Source organism: Lytechinus variegatus, chromosome 15 (assembly GCF_018143015.1).
Source record: "Lytechinus variegatus isolate NC3 chromosome 15, Lvar_3.0, whole genome shotgun sequence".
In the NCBI taxonomy this organism is placed as follows: domain Eukaryota; kingdom Metazoa; phylum Echinodermata; class Echinoidea; order Temnopleuroida; family Toxopneustidae; genus Lytechinus; species Lytechinus variegatus.
In genome coordinates this window covers 23668418-23686489 of record NC_054754.1, presented here as the reverse complement: position 1 = coordinate 23686489, position 18072 = coordinate 23668418, and the positions used below count along the sequence as shown (strand labels likewise).

The window sequence follows — 18072 nt, the reverse complement described above, 5'->3', positions numbered from 1 at the left end:
GGTTCCTAGTCAGTATTTTGCGCCAAACGCGCGTGTAACATTGATCTTGATTGGTCAGTTCATTTAGCGATTGATCGCTAATCTTTGTGTTACGGAGATAAATATATAGATATAGATTCCAGGCTGGTGTTGAATCAACACCGGATTTTTTGCAGTGCAGTGACTCTACTTCGCTTGTGCTTGGCCCGTGCATTTCTTTGTCATAGTAGTTGATGCTGGATACGCTAATGATATATAGGCCTAGTCCCGGGCCTAATTTACGGTTTGAATATCTTAGTTTTTATTATCACTCTATGAATCAACGCTGTTTTATCTTTCTAATCATGCAGGCGGCAGACAGCCAACGGGATGAAATACAAAGGGAAAACTGGAGCGGCCGGTTCGACTTCGCTGTATCTTGCCTGGGCTATGCCGTGGGACTCTCCAATATCTGGCGTTTTCCCTACCTGTGCTACAAGAATGGAGGAGGTAATAATTAGCGCATACATTCGTAATTCCGAAGCTTCGTTATTCCGAAGGTTCGTTATTCCGAAGGTTCGGTTATTCCGAAGGTTCGTTAATCCGAAAACGAAATAAGGTTCGCTAGTCCGGAAACGAAATGATTAACGAACTTATTTCTGTTTCGGACGAACGAACGTTCGGAAAACGAACCTTATTTCGTTTTCGGATTAACGAACCTTCGGAACAACGAACCTTATTTCGTTTTCGGATTAACGAACCTTCGGAACAAGGAACCTTATTTCGTTTTCGGATTATCGAACCTTCGGAATAACGCCACAAATGTTCGGATGAACGAACATCGAGATATAGGCAATTTACGTGCTTCGGAATTACGAACCTTCGGAATAAAGAACCTTCGGAATTACGAACCTTTGTAATTACGAAGTGTAACCATAACTAGATATACATCACAAACAATGCAGACCCCCTATTCTCCGTTATCCTCCTCGTCACATGCCGTAACGACAATCCGTCACAGAACTCAGTAACTTCTATTAAATCGCCGCAAGGCTTTGCCTTTCTCTGTCTCCATAAATTCTCCCTTCTTCGGATTTTCGCAGTTTGTGCAGCAATGTTTGTTTATGTTTACTCTGTTGTTTTGTGTGTCTTCCTGTCTTATTTTTGTCTCTGCGCACCTTTTAATATCAATTTTCTTTATCATAATTTTTTAATATTTTTATTTCATTATCTATTTTGTATTGCTACCTGCTTTTGGCCCATATAGATTTAAGTCTTATACTCTTTTTCTTCTTGAGTGGTCCACACTCTACAAGCTTTACTTTTAGTGGGCCACTCCATTTTTCCAACATATCTTGCATATTGTTATTATCAAATTGGAAATATTACCTTTTGTATCAGGTGTATATTCTTTATGTTTGATTTATTTGAATATTTATGTCATTTTCTGATGTTATGTTTTATTTATTGTAATTATTGCACCATAATTTTTTTTTGGAAAAATGAACAAATAAATAAATGAAATGAAAAAAAAAATAAAGGAATGGGGAGACTGCAGAGGTAGGTATGATATAAAAAAATTATGGAGCCCCCCCCCCGTAATTTATTAAAAAGCAGATCTTTTATTGGTAAGCCCCTCTGGGCAGAAATTGTCGTAATCTTGATCATAGGCAATTAATAAATACACTGATAGAGTAGAGTAATAGCAGAGGTACCGTGGCCGACTGGTCTAAGACGCCTTACCATACATCAGGGGTTCGATCCCCGCGCGGCCACGACACTTATACCCATGAGCATGGCATTTTATCAGCCATGCTCATTATGGAAATGCTATACGCATTCTTGAATGACAATCTCATTTTTGATAACACCGTTCTTGAAAATGTATCACAGACCAAAGTCTTGCGTGTTATTATTGACAATAAGCTATCATGGAAACCACACATTGATAATAAATGCAAAACAATTATCAAGAAACATCGGAACTATTAACAAACTAAAATATTTTCTTCCATCTCACACATTATATCATACATTAATATTACCAGACATTAATTATGGCATTTTGACATGGGGTTGTACAATCCAAACACAATTACAAGGGATACTGTTGTTGCAGAAAAGGCCCTTAGAATAATTTTTCAAACTAATTTCAGATCACGCACACATTTTTTTCCCAAAATAATATTCTTAAAGTGAATGATTTATATCTTTACCAACTCGCCCAATTTATGTATAAACTAAGTAACGATGATCTCCCCACATTTTTTCAAATATATTCTGCAAAAATTCCTCCATACCCAACGAGACAACGTAATTGTTATCACCTACCCCCAACCCGTACTCTATTACCAAAAACTCTTTCGTCTTTTTTGGACCAATGTATTGGATCTCACTGCCCAATGACTTCAAAGAATCACCAAGCATTATTATTTTCAAGCGCAAACTTAAGAAGATGCTCATTTCCCTCCTTTCAGTTAATTTATCAACAATATTTGTTATGAAATGTCATAGAACTATATCCCGGAACTATATATTATTTGAGTATGTTTTATTTTGAACATGTATTTACACTGTTACTTGGATTAAATCATTTTTTGAACGGAAATAAATAAATCTAAATCTAAACATAGCGTCTCATCTCATTGCACACAGGTGCATTTCTGGTACCTTACTGTACCCTACTCTTCTTCGTTTGCATCCCGCTGATCGTTCTCGAGTTCACTGTCGGTCAATACAGCTCGAGCAACATGGCGCGGATGTGGAGAGCATTACCAATTATGAGAGGTAAGTCCTATTATCTTACATTTTGATTAGACAGTTATATAGTTTTGGTCAATTCATTTTATTGGAATAAAACGAAAGAAAACATAAGCTAATTCTAATTAATGGACTTGATTTCTTGGATTTATTTTTCATCTTAAATGATTGCCTTTCAAATATCAAGGATTTTAACTCAAATCTTTTTGTTTTATTTTTAAATCCGAATGGTTTAAATCTTAATCTATAATATTCGGCTGGTCGCTATTCACAGCCGATCTGGATTTAGTTTGTGTCCTTGGAATTTAGAGTGAAATTTTGATAGTAAACATTGATAAATCATTTTTGAATTTGCAACAAATATATATATATACATACATACATAAGACATCTTCCAAAAGGTCACTCTGTCCCTCATGAGTCGTTGAGATTGACTCCTCGGAAGATTTTTGTCAGTAATCTTTACTGATTAATTCTTCTCAGCCAATCATATGCAAGGATTTCAGTAGCGTATAATAGTTTCAGCGTAAATCGCTGATTTTTAATTTTCTTTCATAAAATCATTTACAGTTATACACACTTAAAATGTTGGGCAACAGACTGTTCACTGTGTTGGGGAATGTATGTTGGTAATATATATATATTCTGGGCAATCATTATCGAATTGGGCAAACTTATTACCCAATTTGGACAGATTTTAGCCAGTGGTTTTGTTGACAGTATGTTGCCCAGGGTTGGTTTAAACATCTTAAAGTTGGGCATTTTCCCCCAAATGTTTTAAGAGTGTCGTGTCAAATCTACTTGGAAATTAGCCCTAATATAGGCCCTTTGTAACTTTTCTAAATCCAGAAAAAATTATTTTCAATTTTGTTTTTACCAGGAATTTCCTACTGCCAGATGTTGGCATATGCTGTAGGTAATGGGTACTACAATGTAGTGATAGCCTATGCCATATACTACTTCTTCGCTTCTTTCACGTCCAAGTTGCCATGGGTCGGATGCAATCACAGCTGGAACACGCTCTTTTGCAGCGAGCTCTATGATGAATGTCTCACGCAGGGAGGGATTGTTACTGCCAATGGAAGTTGCGCGAATGTGACGACGCTTTCCGATCAAGAACTTGTCGAGTACAATGTCACGGTGGCTGCTAACGGCAGCTTTGTAGATTTGAGCAGATATACGGATCCTTTAAAGGAGTTGCGAATACTCCCAAGCGAGGAATACTGGACGTAAGAACAAAGTCAGTACCTTTATTATCATTATTACTATTTTAGCCTATTCTGCTCGATGCGGCAATTAAGCCCAGCGCACACCATGCGATGGCACTAAGAGTAAGATCCGACTGCAACTTGTTGCAATCGCATCGCAGGCCAGCGCACACATTGCAAGAACTCTGTGGCGTGTTCTCAAGGCGCATCTTTGCGCGTATGTTGCCGTCGCTGCAGAAGAGCAGCAAATTGGCCATCACTTCATCGTCTCAGACAAACCTGATTGGCTGAAATCGGCGAAATCGCAGAAAGATTTGACATGTCAAATAATGTCTGAGATTTGGTCTGAGATCCTACTGCAACCAAAAAAGCGGGTCGCAGTTGCAGCGCGTTGTAGGTTGGCACACTGATTTTGTTGCAATGGGATCTTAGTGGTGGGATCGCGTTACATAGTATAGGATAGGGGAGAGGGTGAAAAATAAGATTCATGTAGTCACGTAGCAACGCACTTAAATCGTTGAAAGTGTTTTTCGTCTTTCTTGGAAGCCGAGCCACCCCCTATGGGTCTTAAAGGTCTTATGGTCTGGGGCCAGCTTTTCAATATTGTACTTTGCCATTTTGGCAACTTGCATGGTAACAACGCTCAGTAGCCAATCACCATTAAAGTTTCCGCAAGAAGTTACAATAATGGCAGATTTACAAAGTTGTCACTGTAATGTGCTTATTAAACGGGTCCCCTGTTCTTTTGCCCTATGGTGTCAATTGTCTTGAATCATTCTATGTGCAACGAACATTATTTTACAACAGTGATGAAAAGCACTGCATATTGGAGAGGGATTAAGGAATAAGTATACATATTCAATCAGTTTTAATTCATTTCTCTCAAGAAAACAGAACAGTCATAGATCAAATCAAATTCCAATCATATCGCTCTGAATGAAAAATATATCAAAGCACAGAGTAAAATCCATCTTAGAGCCTATGTACGAGAACTGCAAAGTATTAACATGATTATATAGTTATCTTTGCATTACTTTGATAACTCTAAACAGACAATCGATATAGTGTCAATTGTTTTTATTTTCCAACATAGAAATGAGCTTTTGAGAGAATCGTCGAGCATCGAGGAACCTGGCGGGGTCGTTTGGCAGCTCGCACTATGCAACCTGTTTGTCTGGACAGCCATCTTCTTCATCATCGCCAAAGGCATCAAGACTTCCGGCAAGGTAATGCACTTCTAAAGAAGGTTGATTGATTTTATTTGTCAGGTATAACTGTGAACAAGTACATGAAATAATGAACAGTAGTGTATACCTTGACAGGATTGCCCATGAAAGCCGAGATGGCTTATTTCCAATGGGGTCCTTGAGAAGAAAGTCTAACCCTAACCCAAACGGGGGGAGGGGGGGTCAAAAGCTATTCGTAAGTTAAGAGCGACTTTAAGAACGACTGGTGATCCTTTCTTGTGGTAAATGATAGTCACCATTAATGTTCGTTGGTGACTTCTTAGAGTTCGTACGAACAGCTTTATGAAACGGCCCCCATGACAGGCATGCGCACTTGCATGTTTTCGGAGTAGTCTTGACCTTGAGATGAACCGGGAGATAAATGGTTTGAGTGTAAATTTAAACGCAACGTTGGGTAGCTGTTATATTTACCCAACAATTAAGCACCGGTGTTCTACTTTAATCCAATGTGCATATCTGATAATTTTGCTTTAGGATGTAGGTAAAACAGTTTTATACATAGTGTGTCCTCGTGATCGACTCACTGCTCATAAAAACTGACAAATAAATTTCGGCATAAACATAGAAGCTACTTCTCGAGGTACGAACTGTCAAATCTCACTTGATTGGTTCATGGTTCGGAAGTTAGCTCTAGACCCTTTTTAATTAAACCTATTCTGTAGGTTTCACGATGACACATACATGTACATTAACTACATGCTTTGTCGGAGGAATCTGCCATAGCCCGTGTCACCCGGCCACGCCCTCTCATTACAAGAATCAAGTTTTTCTTTTCAGTATAAATATGCTGAAGGGTGGTAGTACAGAAAATGATGCGAACCAACTCCAACTTTCCCTTGCGTCTGAAAGAATATAAATTTGCCCAATATCTTTCAACAATATCCTTTCATAGTTTAGAAGAAAAGAATATACATGTACTTATTGTGAGAGCAAGACGAAAAGGGCCAAGGGGGACGTCTAGAACATCCAAGCAATGCTGGTTGTACAGTGTTGGCTGGCACGTTTGGAATACGAACGCTATTGCATGGATTTTAGTTCTGCCGTCTTCAAAGCTTCAGTCCTTCAGACCTGAACGTCAACTCCATATTGTTCAGTCCTGAACGTCAACTCCATATTGTTCAGTCCTGAACGTCAACTCCATATTGTTCAGTCCTGAACGTCAACTCCATATTGTTCAGTCCTGAACGTCAACTCCATATTGTTCAGTCCTGAACCTCAACTCCATATTGTTCAGGCCTGAACGTCAACTCCATATCGTTCAGTCCTGAACTTGGTACTTGGTCATGTTGGTAAGAATCCTCCAGAAGACGCCATGAAGGTGTTTAAACTGGAGGTGTGTCGTGTACGGTCACCAGCTTAAGGTTCCGGTTTTAGGGGACCTTAACGTCAACTCCATATTGTTCAGTCCTGAACGTCAACTCTATATTGTTCAGTCCTGAACGTCAACTCCATATTGTTCAGTCCTGAACGTCAACTCCATATTGTTCAGTCCTGAACGTCAACTCCATATTGTTCAGTCCTGAACGTCAACTCCATATTGTTCAGTCCTGAACGTTAACTCCATATTGTTCAGTCCTGAACGTAAACTCAATATTGTCATCATGGTCATGGTAAAACCTATCAGACCTGGCAAAGATGTTGTCATTACGTTATTTTTGTTAATTTGTATTTAGGTTGTGTACTTCACGGCGTTATTCCCATACGTCATGATGACCGCTGTGCTTATTCGGGCCGTAACCCTGGAAGGATACTTGGACGGGGTTATCTATTTCGTTAAACCCACATGGAGCAAGATTGCAAACCCACTGGTAAGTCAAGTTATACCTAAACATACCGTACAAAATCACCCCCTTGGATCGCACTTACTATTATGGTAACTAACACGGTTACCAATCAAACCAACCAATCAAAATGAAGGGCCCAAGACAAGTTACAATTGGATGGCGAAGTTACCATAATGGTAACTTTTATGCAACATATCCCTGATAGGTGATCATAAAGAAGGATACCTGAAACAAAATCAAGGTGTATGTCCTCTGGGATTTTACCTGTTTACAGGCGTACATTATACTATCAGATTTGATGAAATGAAAATCCAAGGAATGGCCGTCAACGTTATTAAATACAAAAGAGAAGAAAAGGTCTGACGTCCGTATAGGCACAGCACGAAATATTAATGATATAGTCTTGTTATGGTTGCATGATTTTGGTTTCTTTCACCTCAAAGTAAGTGGGGATTATTGCTAATAATTATAATCACTATTATCATTATTATTATAAACCAATTATTATTATTATTTTGATTAGCTGGGCTGCCTAGGCGCTCAATATTCTGGAATTTCTACACCTGGGTAGAGAGTGGCAAATGTAGATAAATGTCTTGAAAAAGGAAACGAGTAACACTTATCCACTAGCTGAGCCACAACGCCTGAAATGGATTCTGCCAAAATCAGCCCGGATACATGAAGGAATTTTCATGGCCTTAGTATTTACAGTAAAAGCTACAAAAAATAATTTTCAAATAAATTTTTAGCTGTTTTTATGTGTTGTAGCATCTTATATATATATATATATACATCCACTCAGATTTTCCAAAAATGAAGTATCATCTTGGCCATACTTTACATTCAAATCTGGAATATTTATTATCATACCTACGAAAAGTTTTCAAAAACCCTGTTTTGTTTCAGCCTTGGAAGGATGCTGCTCAACAAGTGTTTTTCTCATCTGGTGCTGGAGGAGGGGGGTTAGTCGCCATGGCCTCATTCAACAGGTTTCATAATAGGTTTATTAGGTAGGTGACATATTTTAAAATAAAGACTTTATTCAATATAATATCTCCACAATTAATCAAATACAAAATGCATGTCATACACAACATACAACATTTACCATGTTTACACATGTATAGAAAAACTATATTTCAAATAAGATCGATGTGTCTCGATCCATTCATCGATCGATCAGTGACACTCTATCTTCCTTTATCTCTCGTTATAGTGATGCCATGCTAATGGCTATAGGGAATAGCTTGACTAGCCTGTACTGCGGTTTTGCTGTCTTTGCTATCCTAGGGTACATGGCAAAGCAGATCGGTGTTCCCGTAGAAAAGGTTATCAAAGGAGGTATGTCCTGTTAATTACTATTTTGAACGTCGGGGTTTCTTACAGGCAATGGACAGTATTCTGCCCTCAATGTAAATGTACACCTTCGTTGTGGCTTTTCTATAGATAGCCTGGTGTGATGAAAATATCAGCATATTTTGAGGTCAAGTCATTCAGAACTGTCTTGGAACAGTAGCGAAGATGGTTTTATTGATCATCAAAGCACAAGAAAAGAACAAAGTAAAAAAAATTTTCATTCCAATGGAGGAACCTGCATCTTCAAGACTCAGCTAATCATGTTGTCCGATCGATCTAAATCCTCTGACCTGCTAGGGGCATTGTCGGATCAGGGACCTAGGAAGTACATGGTCGCGGACCCATTATTGGTGGAGTTATGAAAGTGGTTGAATATGCACTCACAAGCACGGGAACCTTTTTGTCAAACGTAAATACACTTTATCATTAGATAAAATCATTGCAAAGCAAATTTTAAGCACAGGAAAATTATTCAGTCACAACCTTCCGTTATTTATTGCCAATTCTATGCCCCCCATGTTTCAACAATTTCTCCGTCTTTTTCTTCGTCAGGATTTGGTCTTGTTTTCGTCGTTTGCCCTGCTGCCCTGGCCAAGTTTCCTGCGGCACCGCTGTGGTCAGCACTATTCTTCTTTATGATTTTCTTACTGGCATTGGACAGCCAGGTACCCCTATCTATTATCTTCCATTTCAAACAAATCTAGACTTATAATGTAAAGCAACCGTTACAAAATAAAGTAAACGTATGCCCTAGTAGTAAGTAGTTATGTAGCCATAAGGATTGTAAATAGTATTAGTACTACTAGTAGTAGTAGTAGTAGGAGAGTAGTAGTAATTTTAGAAGTAGTAACAGAAGTATAGTATTAGTATAAGTAGTATTAGTAGTAGTAGTAGAAGTAGTATTATTATTAGTAGTAGTAGTAGTAGTAGTGGTAGTAGTAGTAGTAGAAGTAGTAGTAGTAAAAGTAGTAGTAGTAGTTGTAGTAGTAGCAGCAGTATACTAGTAACAGTAGTCATGGTAGTAGTAAACTATTAGTTGTAGTGGAAGAAGAGATTACGAAAAATTGTATTCTTGTCACAATAAAAAGGTTGATTCTTGTTAACTCTTTGGTATATATGCTTTCTTGTTTCACCACACTGATGAGTTAAATCTTGAGATGATCATATTTTGAGCAGCTGTTCGAGTACGACGGGTAGGCCTACCAGTCGGGGACCGGCTTACTGCAACTGTATTTGCCGTGATAGTTGATGGAGTTGAAGTTTCATTGCATTATAATGATTATTAAAAACGTTTTCAGATTCTGTTGCAGTCGTTGTGTTATTTCCCGTTACTCATCATCAATGTTTCCTATTTTTGTTCACTGTTTTTTTTTTCATAGTTTGTGTGCGTTGAAGCTATGATCGCCGTTATATTGGATGCCTTTCCGCGGTTAAGAAAACGGCGCATCTTGGTATGTGCTTTCCTCTGCTTCGGGACATGGCTCACAAGTTTCTCTTATGTAACGCATGTAAGTTAATACTCACTAGTCAGACAACTGCCCCACTGTAAATTACGGTTGAAAAGTGTCAGACGTCGCCCTAACTCCAAAGCTAAGCATAGTTCAAATTATTTTCTTGCAACTTTGAAATGTTTACCGTGTTAATTAGCATGATTGTTATGATATGCCATGAACAATAGTTTAATATCCAAAACAAGCAATTTAGTATAAAGTGACACAAATACAAAGAAAAGGAGGCCGATGTAATATAGGGCCTACTACACTAGAACCAGATATGCCTTAAATCACGTTAGAGACCTTATATGTACTGACGTCATCGCATCGCCATCTTAGAGGCTGAAGCTATTGCCTTGTATTGTATGCGTTGGTGATCAGTAGCTGGCAAATCGGTGAGAACTACGTTTACATTTTATTCCTATATCCTCTGAGGTAGGTCGCTGTAAGGTTATGACGTCCAGATAACTTTATGGCTCAATCACACAAACACACACCATCACCTCCCATACACACCCGCATGCACCCCATCCGCAAACAAATGCACACGCATGCGCCAACATACACTCATACACACCCACACACTCAAATCACTCACACGCACGCATGCGCACACAATAGTTCTTATAAAAAAAAAGCCCGTGTACACATTAACCCTGACACGTTTACTCTAGCCATACATTACAGAAGAAAATAGGGCAAGAAATTTTGAAACGAGTAAATACCGGTTCACCATAATAATCAACTAATGGTAAATAAGCCAGTTCGTAGTTCCTTTCTGCGCATGATCAAAAGATTCTACGCATGATCAGAGGAATGTCACTTGTACTAAAGTGACATGGTGGTTTAAAATCTAATGAGATAAGCACTAGCTCTGATGTCTTGATTATTCATATATTCTTTTGAATTGTGGTTTTCATTTACATCCACAAAAAACAACAATGCGTCCACGAACGACTGGTATTTCACAGTTTGCCAAGAACATTGTGCAACATGCTATGATATGCATTTAAAGTAGTCCACGCAACAAATACCTTCATAAAGCGTTCATTGGTGTACTATTCTAGTCACCTGGTCGATTCAATGTCTTCATCCTGCTTTGTAAGGCAAGCTTACGTAATATCTTGCTTTGAAATCTGTCTAGCATAATGAAAGAAATGAAAGGTCATTTGACCAAAATTGTCCATACACTAAGTACGAACTGGTCTATTGTCGACACCCAGTTCGTCTACTTTCCATTTGGTCTCATCCCACACGGGGTCCCTCTTATCGTCTTCAATAAGTTGGTCTATAATAGTAACCATTGGTCTCATTGCCTTTCAGTCCATTTATCTTGTAGTATAACTTCTAGTTAGGCTATATCTATACCCATTTCCTTTGATATCCATGGTCTGACACCAATAATTTATATCATATGGTTATTCACAAAGTAAAATATAGAAAATAGACGAAGTGTGAATTAGACCTGGGCTTTATAGGCCGACGACGTGAGAAATGGACTAAATGGGTATTGTATAAAGTTTAAGGTATACCAAATTGCAACTTGACCAATTTGATATTAGACCAAATGGATATAGCCCATGGGCCGTTAGACCATTAAGTATACATACTATATATATATATATATATATATATATATAATACAGAAAAACTGCTTGCAGGTAGACCAAGTGAACGTTAATCCTTTTTAATATTAGCGGGAATATTAGTCAAATCAGTCTCATTCCATGTTTCTTGATGATAAAGGCCGGATCGTACTGGGTCTCTCTGATGGACAGCTACGCTTCCGGCTGGGTGTCGATGATAGCTGGTATTGTAGTCCCCCTCTCCTTCACCTGGATCTACGGGTTTGATCGGCTCAAGAATGACATCAGGGCAATGCTCGGCAACGCGATGGTCGACGGCTGGGTATTCTATTATTTCAGGTTTTGCTGGATGATCTTTTCTCCGCTTGTACTCGTGGTAAGTGACTGTGTGAAAGGTGATGAATGAAGGCATTCATCGGGATTGAAGGAACAAAAAAATACTAGCACCATCGTATCAGATTTAGTCATTAAATTGCATGCTCGGAGTATGGCGCTATTTAGTCCAGGTGCAGTCCTTTTGAGATTCTGTTTTCTTTCGATCAGAGGGGGATCGCAGTGCAGTGTGTGGAGGACAAGGCCGATGGAAGAGCTGGGCTCTAATGTGGTTGGCAGGGACTGTGGCGTCGGTGCAACAGAGTGATTCATAAGATTTTTTCACGGCATCTAGCGTATGAAGCCCACGAGAGGATCTAAAATAGTGACTTTTTCGTATTGGTTTATCAGTGTCCCATAATTGCCCAAATGGACATAAAAGTAAGCATGGTTACCGGTACTGATCGCTCTCGATAATGGTGACACGACAGTAACTCCTTTGCTCCTTGTTTCGTCTAATTAAGATGTAGAGTTAGGGTTGTGAATAGAATGTTATTTTAGATTTGTTTAGGATAGGGTATATAGCGTTAAATCCAGGGTTGAAGTTGGCGGAGCAATTGTCGCCGGAGAAAATATAATGTAACCGATAAAATAGGTGTTTGCAAGTAATTGCAATTAAGTTTCTTGCAATGATTTCGAACGAAAGTAGTTCAAGTTCAGGAAATTCGACGCTGCACTTTTCAACAATCATGCGAAAGATTAGTCGGTTACTTATGTTCATTTTTAAGGTCATCCTGTTATACAACGTAACCAATTGGTCTTTACCCGAGTACAACGGACCATTCCCTGCCTGGTGTCACGTGATTGGTTGGCTGTTCAACGCAGGTACGATAGTCTTCATCCCAGCTGTCTGGATTTATGACATTCTGCGAACATCAGGATCGTTTCACGAGGTTGGTACAATTACAGTAGTAACCCTAGAAATAGGCCATAGTTTGGGAACCATATTTCGTAAGTAGTCGTAGGAAGAAAGAGCGCCAACAAGCTACTCTTACGTCTAATATTTTCTAAATAAATAGACAATTTGACGTAAATTTTTTAAACAAAAATTTTCGTGCGGAAATTGGATGGGGGATGAAGTCCCATGCAGTCTGTGAGCATGTGCCAGGCGCTCTTCATTCCTAACTACCGTTATGCCAGTGAGATAACAAAATTCTGCATGTTTAAGTACTTTAATAAAAAAACAGATAAACATGATAGTACAGAAATTGATCCATTGCCCCTCCATCCTCGCCCATTTCACGTGGACAAGAGGAAAGTGTTGCACCCCAATGGTTTGTACGCATCGACTAAAGAAACTTGATAGAGCTCGTTGTCTGCTACCGCACACACGACACTTAAAGAGAAATACCAGTAGTTGCAGTAAACACTGATTTCATGAGAAAGTCTGTAAAACCAGGATTAATTGTCAGTATATCATCGAGGATCTAGATCTGGTACAGTCACAAAACTGAACTTTGTGAAATCTTGAAATCTATGCTGAAAAATATTCACACTGAAGATCACCAACACAGATAAGCGCACGTGGTACAATGTATTATTATTGCTTTGAATGTCGTGCCCGACGCTTGACCCGAATCCTGTGCTTATTTGCTAATTTCTCAGCAATTACACAAATTCCTCCAGAATCCTTTGGCACATATTCTATATTTATACAAACAGACACTTTGGTGGTCATTTCATTGGATTCTGTACGAACTCATTTTGATATCGTTACCAAAACTAGCATTTACCTTTAAGCAACAGGAGAAGTACTCCGTGACACACCGGTAAATGGATTTAAATGTCTTTGTCGTTGTGCATATTCTTTGGCCCCAACAGCGTCTTCAGCAGCTTCGTAAAATCGATCCGAGTTGGGGTCCATCTCGTCACGAGGATCGCCTGCTGGCCTACCGCATCCACGAGGAGAACGGGACCACTATGGGAGGGGAGCTCGTGATCCGTCACCAGAAGGAGGTGAATGACGTTGAGTTGAAACCCTTCACCCTACCACGAGCGTAATCACAGCAATGAAAACCATCAGTCTGAAGAGATTGATTTGCAAGATATTGTTTTCAGCCCTATCCCAATTTTTTATCTTTTCCTTTCTCTCCCGGTCGGTTACACTTCGTAATTCCGAAGGTTCCCGAGGTCGAGATTGGTGGGGGAGAGGCGACCCTCCCCCCTGAAATCAGTCTCCATTTTTCATCCATATCCCATTTTTTTTCTCTTTTCCTTTCTCTCCCGTTTGGTTACACTTCGTAATTCCGAAACACGTAAATTGCCTATACCTCGATGTTCGTTAATCCGAAAAACGTAAAAGGGTTCATTTGTGGCGTTTTTCCGAAGGTTCGATAATCCGAAAACGAAATAGGGTTCGTTAATCTGAAAACGAAATGAGGTTCGTTGTTTCGAAGGTTCGTTAATCCAAAAACGAAATAAGGTTCGTTATTCCGAAGGTTCGTTAGTCCGAAAACGTTAATCATTTGGGTTTCGGACTAACGAACCTCATTTCGTTTTCAGAATTACGAACCTCATTTCGTTTTCAGACTTACGAACCTCATTTCGTTTTCAGACTAACGAACCTTCGGAATTACGAACCTTCGGAATATCCGAACTTTCGGAATATCCAAACCTTCGGAATATCCGAACCTTTGGAATAACGAAGCGTCGGAATTACGAAAGTTTGCGTCCCGGTTAACCATCATACTTGTTTTCTCCTTCGATCTCTTCACATGTCATGTCTGCCTCTCTTCCCTTTCTCTCTCACCTTACGTCCATCTCCATTAAATCTGATTTGTTAAGTGGAAGGAGAAAAGGTTAAAGCATGTAACTTTCGCACGCTAATCCAAGAACTTTAAAGTGCCTTTATGCCTCTTTCTTAAATCATGTCTGTCCTCTGATGAAATGGGAACATGCTTTACGTTGGAAGCTTTCGAAAACGGGTCAGTTAGAGAAAGAGGATGACATTTTCAGAGAACTCGATCTATGCGCATGCTCTGTCCATGGAGATTCAGGACTGAGCATGCGTAGATTAACTTTAATCTAAATGTAACGTCCTCTCTTCCGTCCCGTAATTTTTCCGAATTAGCACTCTACCATTACCAGATTGGAAAGCTTCGTACATGCTTGAGATTTTCGCCCCAACTTATCTTTGATTGACATTTGACTTTGAACTGAATCTTGATTTGTAATAAGATTTGTGTTTGATCTGACTGAAATAAAACCCGATCTTGCTCTTGTTACCATGGTAACTGTCGATGTTAGAAATGTCATGTTAGCGACATGCAAGATGAACATACTGTAGGCAAATTATTTTCATGAACTCGTGACGAGATAGACATACGATATAACGTAATCTTTTGAGGTATGCTTGTATTCGTCTATCTTCTTGTAATCATATAACATCTCTTCTTTGTGCAAAACTAAACTTTTGTTTCTTTAGTAATATTAATTAAGGTATACTAGCTAGATCACTCGAGTCTCGATAGTAGGTGCAGTACAGTGAAGTTGTGAGATTTAAAGAAATAAAACAGATTTTGATATTGTAGTTGATGATATTGGGATAACTCTAGTTATTGTATATTGTATCTAGGGATTGTATCATTTTGGTAGCTTTTATCATGACATTGACGCGTCGGTGTTGGACTGTTCAGGTTCTCGCTGCGTAAAAGTTACTTGGGACTAGGGACGGTACCTTCACTAATGGTTTTTAAGGCGGGTGTGTCACAAAGGATGAATTTACGAACAACTGGGCCCCGTCTCACAAAGAGTTATGACTGATCCGATCAATCGCAACTATGGATAGCCAGCAACGTCAACATCTGTTATGCACGTTTCTTCAAAATATTTTCTAGCTGTGATGTATATTCATGCATTCATTGTTTTCTTAAAAATTCACTGCGCTTCTCTTTGCATACAAAGGACATTGTGCAAAATTTCAGTTGAAAATACTACGACACTGATGAATTTCCATCGCGTTACGACTGACAGGATCTATCGTAACTCTTTGTAAGACAGGGCCCAGGTGACCTTACTTACTTATGATAAAAATCAACATTGATTTAAAATTTGGTGCCTATCACTTATTACAACTAGAAAGATACACATGTCGTTCGTAAAGTGTCTCTTAACTTACGAACAGCTTTATGAAACATCCATCTGGGCCCATTATGATGCCTCAGCCTGCACAGTCTGAAAGCCTGCAGTAATAGGTAGGTTGACTTTCGGCATGATTATTAATGCTTTTGGAATATGGGCCAAGTACGACAAATGGCAAGGAGAGTAGAAGGTTGATGAAAATAATAATTTCAAAAACTTGCACATAGACCCGGAGCCCGTCTTACGAAGAAATGCGATTGATCCGATCAATCGCAACTATGGAAAGCCAGCAAAGCCAGCAAAGTCAACATATATGAAATGCATGTCCAAAAGATTTTCTAGATATGAATTTATATCCATTAAATCGTTGATTTCTTGACAATTTGGTATGTTCTCTTTTGTTTTACAAAAGACATTTTGAAAATTTCCTGTAGAAGAAAAAAATAAGACACTGATGGATTTCCATAGAGTTACGATTGATAGGATCAACTGTAACTCTTTGTAAGACGGACCCTGTTAACTTTTTCGTGCGTATGCCTATATAATGTCGAGATTGATTTTTATCTGATCAGCCGTCATTCTTTTCCCCTCATCGTATTGCGTAAGCTGTTTTATACAGGACCGTGATACTTGATTATGTATTTTGTTCCAATATAATTGGAATTTACTGCTATAATTAAAGGTCTTAGAAGGTTGTATTGAATTATTGTTTAACTTTTGGATAATTCTATTGCAAGATCTTTAAACTATGCCTTCCAATATTGAAGTTTGTCTTCACTTTATTTCTGGAAGTAATGTCAATATTTTTATTGAAACAGATTTTTTAAAGACAATATCCGACACTTGAAGTGAAGAAAAAATGGAAAGTTAACCAACATTGGATAGTGATGGACTATATTCGAGAATAAAGTATTATATATGGCAAAGATATTACTGTCATTAAATAGTGTCTATATCATGTTTTAATGTCTTTTGATGTCTTGATAATGTTCTTTTGCTTATCTGGCCGAGAGGACACTTCGTCTTTCGACACGAAGCCGCACGGACTCGTCATAGGCTATATCCAATGCCACATGTTAAGTGTTGCCTATAAAGAAGGAACATTACTCAGAATCCTAATGTGCCAAATAATTGACAAGGATTTAGATAAGTAATTCAATTTAAAGGGGGCGTTCACTCTCATTATAAGTTGGTTTTGATGAACATTAATTTGTATAGCGCAGCTTTTATATGGATATATTTAATTTAATTTAGCTGCGCTTGTTCAGAGCTCTTTTACCTATGTCAACGCAGCATATTTTCTTAACTAAAGAGATATGTTTTTAATTTGATTTGAAGAGAGTCAAGGATGGAGAGCTCCTTATATCAATTGGCAGGCTATTCCATAGTTTTGGGGCATCAAGTGAAAATGCACGATCACAGTGTGACTTGTTTTGTGAAATGGGATCTGAAACAGTAATTTTGTAATTCTGTAATGTAATGTAGGGCTTGACCGATTAAGGATTTATATACAATTAACATAATTTTGAATGAAATCATTTGACGTACAGGAAAAGGGTAAAGGAAAGTGAGACTAAAGTTTAATGACCAACCATGCAAGAAGTGCAAAGATCAAAAATTGAAAGAGGCGCCACTTTACTTTTTTTTTATCTTTGCAGTTTTTATTCGTCATAAAAAATAATCAAAATATACAAAACATATCGTTGCACTTCAATAAAAAAAAGAACATTGTATAAGTACATACAACATAATCTTAATTTACAAGAAAATTGTACCCCAGCGCTGCCGACAGGACGATCCATTAACCGAAAAAGGAGGGTACGGCCATACCTAACGGTCCAGAGTCGACCTGGCGGCATCGCCGGGGTATAGCGCAACCAAAAAAAAAATTATGACATTTTCATGTATTAACATGACCGGAAGCACCACTACAACATGAACAGAAGATAAAACAAAGTCACAAAAAAGGATAACACAAAATATGAATCTACAGTGGTTACAATTTATGCAATGGAAAAATACTTGTTTATGTTTTGCCATTTTACATTGTGTTTATTGAGTTTGTTTTTCTTTTTTGCAATAATTTCTTCGGTAACTTTATAAGATAAAAGATAATAATTAAATTGTTTTAAACTAGGGAGAGTCTCTTGGTATTTACATCGCAAAATGAATTGTTTACCAAGTAAAATTAGAAAATTAAATGCTAAGGTGGATGGAGTAAGTGGTTC

At 38.3% G+C, this 18072-nt stretch overlaps 1 protein-coding gene across 1 annotated transcript in view; it reads left to right on the top strand.

Annotated features, from left to right (window-relative positions):
* The window catches only part of LOC121428898 (sodium- and chloride-dependent neutral and basic amino acid transporter B(0+)-like), a 43677-nt gene extending 29693 nt beyond the window's left edge, over positions 1 to 13984 (top strand). The window contains exons 2-13 of the mRNA XM_041625778.1: positions 330 to 468; positions 2614 to 2745; positions 3599 to 3947; positions 5020 to 5152; positions 6847 to 6981; positions 7864 to 7967; positions 8174 to 8298; positions 8866 to 8978; positions 9693 to 9821; positions 11553 to 11768; positions 12493 to 12657; positions 13586 to 13984. Coding sequence (XP_041481712.1) covers positions 330 to 468; positions 2614 to 2745; positions 3599 to 3947; positions 5020 to 5152; positions 6847 to 6981; positions 7864 to 7967; positions 8174 to 8298; positions 8866 to 8978; positions 9693 to 9821; positions 11553 to 11768; positions 12493 to 12657; positions 13586 to 13765 — 1920 coding nt within the window. The 3' untranslated portion in view covers positions 13766 to 13984. The remainder of the gene's footprint in view (positions 1 to 329; positions 469 to 2613; positions 2746 to 3598; positions 3948 to 5019; positions 5153 to 6846; positions 6982 to 7863; positions 7968 to 8173; positions 8299 to 8865; positions 8979 to 9692; positions 9822 to 11552; positions 11769 to 12492; positions 12658 to 13585) is intronic.
* The last annotated feature ends 4088 nt before the right edge of the window (positions 13985 to 18072 follow it).